Consider the following 10,672-nt stretch of genomic DNA (forward strand, 5'->3'; position numbering starts at 1 on the left):
GTCTGGAAGAAGCCTACCTGTTGCATCCACTCCGAGCTCCCGCCAGGAGCTCCTGGCTCCAGGACCCCCGTGCCACGGCGCGTGAATTGAGACCCCAGTGCTCCACGCAAGTAACTGGGCACATGCCTGGCCTTGACATGTGCTGTGGCAGGGCATGCCTAGGGCCGCGTGGAGTGGTTGCGAGAGATGGTCACTAGTCCGGCTCTGGTCTGCACTCTGCTGTCCTGGTGGTCAGTCCCCGGTGTGGCTCAGTGATGCAGCTCTTCGGGCCCAGGAAGGCTCGCGGGCCCACCTGAGCTAGGTATGTCCGGTCCAAGTCCAGGAGAAGGACTTACCACTGCTAGAGAGGTACTGGCGGCGCATTGCGCTGTGTCCAGGACGGCGCATGTGAGGGTGTCTCTCTACGGTGTTCTGGTAAGTGGAGACCAGTGCGTATACAACCATAGACCACTGAATCCCACCCCCCGCTCACTGGTCTGCTTCTAAATCTCAGCTGCCCCCCCCCCTCTCCCCAGCACTTTTAAGTGACCTGTAGGTAGCATGACTCAACTAGCCACAAGACTAGGATTCAGTGGAAATAGAAGATCAGAGCATTGCCACTGTCTTGGCCACTCAGGGGCTGAACGTGTGCCAATGTAAGATTTACATTGGCTTCCCCACAACCCCTCAAGTGCGCATGCTCTGACCTTGTAGGATGCTGAGACCATCCTGTCCTCACATGCACAAGTCTCACGCGTCGAAGCCATCCACTGCCTATGCTGTCCTCACCTCTGCAAGGCTCCCCAGCCAATGAGCTTCTACCAGAAGTTCTGACATCTGAGTTTCACAAAGCCAACCACAGTCATTTAAGTAACTCACCTACCTCTGATCTGACCAATCGCGTGGATGCTATCCATAGGAAACCTGAAGAAAAAACTCTGACCTCTCACCTTCTTATTCAAGTCAGTTGGAAGTCCTGAAATAAGGTTGAAAGGGAAGAAAACAGTCACACAGAAGGCCATAGTAACCGCCAATAAACAACAGTGACAAAAGTTGGTCACTGAAGCCCACAACACTGCAAGGCTGGTGTTTCGCACTCCTGGCTGTGGCCTCTCCTGCTCATATTCCACCGAAGTCGCCAAATCAGGACAAACGCGGCCAGATTGTCATATAAGTCCAAGAAAAAAATTGCAAATGCAGAAGGGAATAGAATTGTGACTGCTATGCCATCTGTTGCCTGAAATGTGTTGGCTTACGCGTTCTCCGAATCTACTGAGGTTTTTAGATCGAGGAGTTAAATCTAAACTATTCTGACATGTTTCTTTCTAGAATTAAACTGAGTGTTTCACTTCTTGGCTTCTTCCAGTGATTGGGAAGATGACGGAGTGCAGATGTTCACACTTGGCTCATACGTGACCCTAGACTCCCGTGAGTTAGGCTTTTGACCACAACATGGCGTTGAGTTTGCTTACCAGGATGTTAGACCATTGACTAGCAGTTTATGTAGAAGCGAGCCTGGCAATAGTCCAACTGTTATAGCCTGACCTATCCACCATGTTCGACACGGTGACCCACTCGTCCAACAGTCCCGACTTCTGCTCAGAAGGAATTTACTGGATAAGAGAATTAGTTGCAACTTAATGCTTGGAAACCAAAAGTCATAGAGTGTGGAACACCAGATCTTTAAACTAAAAGAGCATTTCACAGGGGATCTCCTCCTCTTGTTTGGGGTGCAATATCATCCTGGGCTCCAGTAAATGGACCAGACCATATGTTCTGCGAGGGGTCTGCGTGGGCTCCTTTGGAACAGTCCATATTCTACGTTCTGTGATCCCTGTGAGTATTGTCCGCCAGTACGGCTTGGTGTGTCGTGCGACTGTTCTGTATGTTGTCTTTCTTTCTGCAGGCTCCGGTCGCATGTTCTTTATCCTGTGTGTGTGCTTGTTTTTCAGGACAGTGACGGCGACAAGAGTGACTACAACCTGGTGGTGGACGAGGTGAGTGTATCCCCCTTCATTCATTCTCTATGTAGATCTTTTACTATGTTCTCCTTGACCAGGTTGGGGGTGAAAGTTAAAGTAAACTACGCATAGGTTAGTGATTTTTATAGTGCTTTATGCCTCCATTAGGTCACTTCAAAGCACTGTTGCTGTGGGGAGGGAGGCGCATATTAGAAAGGAGTGATCCACAAGGGACGGTATGAGAGATCAAGAGTGCAGGCAGCAGCTTTGTCGGTGAAGAGGTTCTCAACAGACCGAGTGTGCTGTGGGTAGCTCGCCTCAACTGTGGAGGAGGACATGAAATCTGAGGGTTGTGAAATGACCATGGGATAAATCGTGCAATGGCGGAGACTTGGAAATGTTGGTACATTGGTAAAGAGACAGGAAGAAAGGCCTGAAAGCTCTTGGAGTCAGACAGATGCCACCTCCCATCTTCAGTGCTTGTGGTCAGAACTCTGTAGGCTCTGAGCTTACAGCCAACAAAGGCGTTGGATGAAGAGGGCGTGTGTGACAGATACTCAGTCACCTAGATGATCCGCTTCTCGAAGGACTCTGGCATTTGGGTTGAGAGGAAGAGCCTTCCACGTGGTGCTGGGAGGGTTGCCCGTCGCCTTCCTCTAGCCCAGTGTGGTCTGGACTGGCTGGTGGCTCCCAAGAACTTCTATTCGATGGCCTGCCTTCCTGCTCAAATGAGTCTCTATGCTCTTAGCTCTGCTTGCTTTGGAGTTTGTGTTTAAGAGACGATGGAGGAGACAGAATACTGAGCCCTGCCTGCTTCCATCCCAGATGTCTGGGATAATGGCAAGGACATGGGTTTGCTGCACATTGTCGCAGCATCGGGTGCAGATGAAATCATGGACTATCTCGCGATGCAATAGAACACGGTTGACTACAGGACTCTTCATCGGCATAACCGTTTAGCCAAGTCCAGACAAAAAGTGCTTTGGGTGAATTAGCCAACGAGAGCGCTATTAATCGCCTCCAGGTAGTCCAAAATACAGCAGCAAGAATGGTCTTGAATGCCCCCCCCAGAACCCCCTCCAAACCCCTGTTGCGAGAACTGCATTGGTTGCCAATACGACAACGCACCAAGTTCAAGATCTGTTGCATTGTTCACAAATGCCTGTTCGGGAAAGGCCCTAACTATCTGTCCCAAAAGCTATCCTTCTATAAACCTGACAGAGCCTTACGGTCAAGCAACCAACTGCTACTTAAAACCCCACTTGTCAAAAAAACCAGACAAGGTGGCAGAGCCTTTTCCCTGGTAGGGCCCAAGCTCTGGAATAACCTTCCTATTGGCCTAAGACAAACCCTTAACCATTCCTCTTTCAGGAAGAATCTAAAAACCGTCCTATTCCAGGAAGAATAAACATTCCATACATCAGTCTATAACATCAATTTCTGGTTTACAGCAGCCATTCCATCTTGCGAGCAAAAGCGCGGAGATACCTCGTAAGGGGTCGATTCTTGCGCTATACAAGAATATAAAATAAATAAATAAATAAATTACTCATGGTTTTCTACTGTTTTTATGTTTGTTTTTCCCTTGTGCAAAGCTGCTTTTAAGGTCTAGCTTGATCGCGCAGCAGGCCAATTCTTTAAAATGTACATAGATTGCACTTTGGCGCCTTCCATAGGAGTTTTTCTCTCCCAGTTCATGCTATTGGTAGTTTGGTGTCTCATTCCACCTCCTATAAAGTTCCTCCGTTGCAACTCTGCTAAAACTCTGTTACAGGAACACATGCCCTTGGCTCGAATATGTTCCAACAATTAAGTGGGCCTAGAAGTTATTGCTTCCCTGCAAAAGCACTATACAGTCTATTCAAATGGGTAACTATTAATGGATTAGAAAACCCCCAGAAAGAGGGCTCTCCCCAGTTCTTGACAGGCTGAAGCTGGGATAAATCCTCAATGTGGCAGTGTGGAGGGAGATGTTGTAGTTTAATTTTCAACCATCCTCAATCTGAGGGCTTCATTAGGGGGACGCGGTATTCACAATGAGGTCGGCAAGCGAATAACCAGCCCCTTGGGGAATTGCAAAGTCTGTGAAACACCACAGACCTGTTATGTTTTTCCTGGAGATTTCAGGTGCTGGAAGTATCTGAACTTTATGGAGTAAGAATGAGGAATCACCAGAGGAAGTTGACCTAGAACGACTAATTTTGTAGTATTTCCTGCTTTCTAGGGGGATTTTCTGGATTCAACCCATAGGCCCCGGATCCCCCAGCATGCTCCGCGCCCGCCGGAACAACAGTATAACCCACAGTTAAACCATTCACAGAGATTGAGTGGGTGTAAAACGGCCATGTTTAATATCCACATTCATAAACATGACTAAACATTTCATATTCATCATTAGATGAATCAATGACACAATTTTAATACTGACATTCCCAAGTTTGCATTATACAAGTTCCTTGTCCCCCAGCACTAAGGGGCCATCTGGCTGGTATCTCCAAAGTTGATCTTCCCACACAAGGGACAACCCACATGCGTCCTTGAGAGGTGAGCCCCCGCCCTATGGTCTTTGTCCGCCATCCCCGGGGCCCACTCCTCGACCACCAGGTGGACCAGGATCCCAGGAGGCTCGTAACCTGTCGCCCTCGCCTCCCCAGCCGGTGGCCATATTCTCCCTGCGGAGAATGGCACCACTGGTATTTTCTCCAGCAGTGTGGAGTTAACAATCTCCCCCTAAATTGAGGGATATATCCTGAAGCCCTAAGTGCAGTTTCACGTCCGCAGAAGTGCTTGTAGGCAAGAAGGTCTGAGCTTGCTCTGCATTAATACTCTGTTTTGCAGGTTCCTGATCTGTGGTCTCTTTTTCTCAGGATCCCTCCTCGGACCCCGGTAGCCCGGCCCGCCCACTCAGCCGACATGCCCTGCCCCCGCGGACTGAAGTCCCATGCAGCCCCTGCTCGCCGACATCCAGCCGGAGCACCCCAACCTCCAGACTGAGGGACCCTGCTCTGGTAAGCCACTCCTTCTGTCGCTTCATTTTAAACAAAGGTGAGAGAGGGGTCCATATCTCCCTGCTGGTATCTAAGCGGGACTTCTGAGCTGCCACCACATTCTTCAGCAATGTATGTCCATTAACACTGCTTTTTAATCCTATATTTGATTATGCTTTGTAACAAATGTAACTTGTAACCTGTAATTCACTGATCCTCATGTAAAGCGCTCTGATACCTACAGATCTAACCAGCGCTATATAAAAAGCAATAAGTAAATGTCCCAGTAGGTGCACCCATCCTCCGTAGGGGTTAGTCGAACACCTCCTGGTGACATCTGCTGCCCCTTCCCTTGACAGGGCAATACACCTCTCGGTTGCATGTGTTGTTTCCTCTATTCCTAGGGTAAAACACCTCTCGGTTGCATGTGTTGAGCCCTCCCTTCCTAGGGTAAAACACCTCTCGGTTGCATGTGTTGAGCCCTCCCTTCCTAGGGTAAAACACCTCTCGGTTGCATGTGTTGAGCCCTCCCTTCCTAGGGTAAAACACCTCTCGGTTGCATGTGTTGTTTCCTCCCTTCCTAGGGTAAAACACCTCTCGGGTGCATGTGTTGTTTCCTCCCTTCCTAGGGTAAAACACCTCTCGGTTGCATGTGTTGAGCCCTCCATTCCTAGGGTAAAACACCTCTCGGTTGCAAAAACACCTCTCAGTTGCATGTTTTGAGCCCTCCCTTCCTTGGGTAAAACACCTCTCGGTTGCATGTGTTGAGCCCTCCCTTCCTTGGGTAAAACACCTCTCAGTTGCATGTGTTGAGCCCTCCATTCCTAGGGTAAAACACCTCTCGGTTGCATCTGTTGAGCCCTCCCTTCCTTGGGTAAAACACCTCTCAGTTGCATGTGTTGAGCCCTCCATTCCTAGGGTAAAACACCTCTCGGTTGCATGTGTTGAGCCCTCCCTTCCTTGGGTAAAACACCTTTCAGTTGCATGTGTTGAGCCCTCCCTTCCTTGGGTAAAACACCTCTCGGTTGCATGTGTTGAGCCCTCCCTTCCTTGGGTAAAACACCTCTCAGTTGCATGTGTTGAGCCCTCCATTCCTAGGGTAAAACACCTCTCGGTTGCATCTGTTGAGCCCTCCCTTCCTTGGGTAAAACACCTCTCAGTTGCATGTGTTGAGCCCTCCATTCCTAGGGTAAAACACCTCTCGGTTGCATCTGTTGAGCCCTCTCTTCCTTGGGTAAAACACCTCTCGGTTGCATGTGTTGTTTCCTCCCTTCCTAGGGTAAAACACCTCTCGGTTGCATGTGTTGAGCCCTCCCTTCCTAGGGTAATACACATCTCGGTTGCATGTGTTGTTTCCTCCCTTCCTACGGTAAAACACCTCTCGGTTGCATGTGCTGAGACCTCCCTTCCTAGGGTAAAACACCTCTCGGTTGCATGTGTTGAGACCTCCCTTCCTAGGGTAAAACACCTCTCGGTTGCATGTGTTGAGCCCTCCCTTCCTTGGGTAAAACACCTCTCGGTTGCATGTGTTGAGCCCTCCCTTCCTAGGGTAATACACATCTCGGTTGCATGTGTTGTTTCCTCCCTTCCTACGGTAAAACACCTCTCGGTTGCATGTGTTGAGCCCTCCCTTCCTAGGGTAAAACATCTCTTGTTGCATGTTGTTGGACTTGGCCCTCAGGGCAGGTTCACCCCTAAACTTTTTGCCGTTATTTGTGACCCTGTGTCAGTGATTTTTGGGTCTCTGCGCACTTTTCCCTGGGTCCCAGAGTGAAAGTGCGTGCGTGTAGCATGGCTGGCCTGCCCTCCCATAGGAATGCATGGGGAATGTGTGTGTCCCTGGTAGTTCCTGATGCGTGGGGAGTGCAGGCTCGAGTTTAGTATGTGTAAACTCGTGAGAGTGAATGCTGCGAGATGGTGTCTGCGGCATGTATGTGTCTAGAAGGGAAGTGCTACTTCTGGACATTGATGTGCGTGTGCTGTGAGGGTGCTGGAACATGATTGGCTGGAGCTGGCTGGCATGCCAGGCTCCAGGAAGTCTGGATGGGTCTGCCCGGTGGTGAGTGGGAGATTAGCATGAGTGATGTGTGGGAGGAGTGTACCTGTGTCCTGGATGGGCTGGGTTTTCCCCACACAATGCTGGCTCCGCTCCCCTGTGGTGTGTCTAACGACCCTAGCCTCCGCAGTGAAAGAAATGGGTGGTTGGGCCATCAAGAGTGCTCCAGAGCCAGCTGCAACTGGTTTTCCCCCACCCTGCACCCTTAGACAAAGGGATTTTACAGTATAAAGAAGGGGCTGTGTCCCCATGAATGTGTTCTGCTTTTGGATCCTGCCAGAGGCGGCTGTTGCTGCTGCTGGGGCCAGGAGGACCGCCACTTGGGGTGTCTCCCTGCCTGGAGACCCAGTGTGCTGGCTCTGGCCCAGCCTTGCCCCCCTGCCTGCCTCCAGCCCCTGCTGGAGCTTGTGCTGTGCCTACAGCACTGAGAGCGCTGCTCTCTGCCCTTCAGCGCTGGGGAGCGGTAGAATCCCTTGTTTAGCGCTTGAGAGCGCTTTATTTGGCCCGGTGGCGCTTGGGAGCGCCTTTTCTTAGAGGCTAGCGCTGCTAGCGCTTTGAGAGCCAGCCGGTGCCCACCCGGCATCAGCCCGAAATTGCGGTGCCTAGCGAGTGCCTACCTCGCTTTATATTTGCTTAGGAGGCCGGTGCCCACCCGGCATTGCCCAGGTCCGTGATTTATTGGAATCACGAGGGAGCCCACTCCTCGGATCCTGGGAGCCGCCTGCCTGCCTAAAAACGAGCCGCTGCGCTGCCCGCGGCGACCCGGAAGCACTGGGCCGGCTGACCAATCGCAGCACGGCCCGAGACAGGCAACCCGGAAGTCCCGCCCCTCGCAGCAGAGAAGCTGCCGGCCGGGTCCCCGAGGCTCCCCGAGTGGAGAGGAGAGCCCCGGGACGACAGGAAAGGAGCCCCGCCGTCCAGGAAGAGTCCTGGACCTTCGAGGCCCCGGAGAGTGAGGGGGAGCCCCGCCCGCGGCCCCTGCAGCGCCGCCCAGAGAGGAGCAGCGCGAGAGGAGCCGTCCTGCAGCAGAGAGACCGGTGAGTGCCCGCCCCTCCCCTGCAGTACCCGGGCCTGAGAGAGGCCAGTAGTGCTCGAGCCCAGAGAGGCTCGTGGGACCTTGTCTTGTATTCTGAGTCCCCAGAGGGGGGACTCCAACGAAGGGGGCACCTCTGTTCTTTAAAGGCCCTGTGGGGGCCCGGGCATTTATTTGTTCTGATCCTGGAAGGCTCCAACGGCGGCCGCATTTCTCTTTAGAGCCAGAGAGGCTCGAGGCGCTATTTGTTTACCGAGCCCAGAGAGGCTCTAGGGGGCCTGCTGGTTTCGTGAGAGCCCTGAGAAAGGCTCATTGCCCATTTTCGTTTTGAGAGCCCTGAGAGGCTCTGGGGCCCAGTGGTCCTGGAAAGAAGTGCCTGAGAGAGGCTCAGGGCACCAGTTCTTGTCCAGGAGCCCAGTGAGGCTCCGCAGTGCCACAGTGGTGGTTCTTGAGCCCAGAGAGGCTCCAACGTTGCCCTAACTTTCCCTGCACCAGTTGCCCAGCACTTTGTGGGCAACTGCTACGTTTAGGCCCTGACATTGGGACACAGGGACTGTCACAGGTGGTGACTGTAAGTTTGGCGCAATTGTACTTTCCTGCACCTCTGAATGTGTTTTTATGCGTCATGTGCTTTGTTCTACACCTCTGAATGTATTGCGATGCATCATGTGTTCTGTTCTTACACCCCTACAGGTATTGTGATACATAGGTGGTTGTTTTCTCCCTAGTACAGGTGGTGCTAGTGAGGTCCTGTTACCAGTGATTACTGGTTGTGTGCTCTATTTTTATATTGTGTGCTACAGTGATTTTTACTTTCTACAAGTTCTAAAAGTGCTGATACCCCTGACAGTGGTCCAAGTGGCCCTGTCCTGTGCAATATCCCTTGTAAATTCCGCCCGTGCCTGTTGGCACAGTGTAACAAGATGTGTGTTTTATCTGATGTATATTTATTATAATACAAAGGCTATTTTTACATAACCTTGTGTGGAGTTTCCTTTGTGGTGGGCCTTTGGTTGTTGTTGCTGGGGTGCGTGCGCAAATACTTAACTTACATCGCCTCCAAGTTTAGCCTTGCTGCTCGTGCCACGTTACCTAGAGGGTGAGTAGGGGTTATCTTGGCGTGTAACTCCCTTGCCCTGACTTGGGTGTGGTGGTCTCTGACTGACTTTGGCGAAAGCCCTGGCCAGCCAGGGATCCCATTTCCAACACATGTGTTAAGTCCTCCCTTCCTAGGGTAAAACACCTCTCGGTTGCATGTGTTGTTTCCTCTATTCCTAGGGTAAAACACCTCTCGGTTGCATGTGTTGAGCCCTCCCTTCCTTGGGTAAAACACCTCTCGGTTGCATATGTTGAGCCCTCCCTTCCTAGGGTAAAACACCTCTCGGTTGCATGTGTTGAGCCCTCCCTTCCTAGGGTAAAACACCGCCCGTTGCCCCTGCCAGCGTTGCTAATGACAGTACCAACACATCTACTAACCCTCACACTCCTACAGGTCTCCTCAAAGCTATAAGAATGGCTTGGTTGTCTGGTATTAGTTGTTATAATGTATTTTAAATTAATAGCAACTGTTGTTGTGCTCCTCTCTAAATTAGACAAACAGCGCCTCCGTGTGGCAGACTGTAATAAGTGCCGGTGTTGACAATTAAGTGCTGGTGTTGAGCGACAGAAACCGCTGGCTCAAATTAAACCGCATGCGTGCGGCGGCTTTTCCCGCGGTATTTTAAAAATACCGCGTTGCATGACGAGCTGAGCTCGTCATCAGCATGGAAGGGGTTAAGCACTGGTAAAACACCTCTCGGTTGCACGTGTTGCACCCTCCCTCGCTAGGGTAAAACACCCATCAGTGGCATGTGTTGCGCTCTCCTTTCACCGTGTATAACTCCTTTCGGTTGCATCTGTAGCCCTTTCATTTCCTGGGCTAGAGGACCTCCTGGTCGCTGCCGTTGCTTCTTCGTTGTCTGGGCTACAGAACCTCCCCCACCCGCCCAACTCTCCGTCGCTTCTGTGGCGGAGGCGGGCCTCCTTTTCATGAGAGGGCCAACCCCCCCATTATAAGGACACAGCGCCCCTGGCGCACTAATTAAGCTCTTCTAATGAGCTTCTCGCTGGGACGCTATTTATCTTCGCTAATTAATACTGACTCGTTTCATGTGTGACTGCCTCCCCCCCAGAGCTCTGCATAATGTGTGCACCCCCTTTATGAACCCCCAGACTGACACAATGGGGTCGACTCCAAGTTTGTGCCAGGAAAAGAAACCCATTAGCCGAGTGTTTGCGCCCGCTCAACGCGATGCGAAATCTGAATAAAAGGTTGGGGGTCGCTGGCCACACCCTCCTTTTCATAAGTGGAACACTGACTGTCCGGGCAGGTCAAAGCTTTCATTGGTGCAGCAGGTGCAGTGGCACCAGGAACCAGAAATCTAAGGCACCCAGTGAACCCTGATTATTTTTGTATTTTAAAGATCCCTACTTTCCGTTTTTACTTATTTTTATAGATAAATACAGACAGAAACATTTATTTACCCGTCTGTTTTTATTTTTAAATGTGGATAAAAACAGAAATTGGATTGTTTTTTCAGTGATTCTAGGTGCTGTCAGTCATGATGTAAATGTGTTTATTTGTATTTATATAGTGCACTTCTACCCTGAGGTCTTG

General features: G+C 51.0%; 1 protein-coding gene across 1 annotated transcript in view; it reads left to right on the forward strand.

Moving 5' to 3' along the window:
* The window catches only part of TLE2 (TLE family member 2, transcriptional corepressor), a 221,309-nt gene that overhangs the window by 157,559 nt on the left and 53,078 nt on the right, over positions 1-10,672 (forward strand). Inside the window, exons 8-9 of the mRNA XM_078669649.1 lie at positions 1,932-1,976; positions 4,808-4,948. Of these exons, the coding sequence (XP_078525775.1) occupies positions 1,932-1,976; positions 4,808-4,948 (186 nt within the window). The remainder of the gene's footprint in view (positions 1-1,931; positions 1,977-4,807; positions 4,949-10,672) is intronic.

The sequence above is a fragment of the Lissotriton helveticus genome, chromosome 12, assembly GCF_964261635.1.
Source record: "Lissotriton helveticus chromosome 12, aLisHel1.1, whole genome shotgun sequence".
NCBI classification, from domain to species: domain Eukaryota; kingdom Metazoa; phylum Chordata; class Amphibia; order Caudata; family Salamandridae; genus Lissotriton; species Lissotriton helveticus.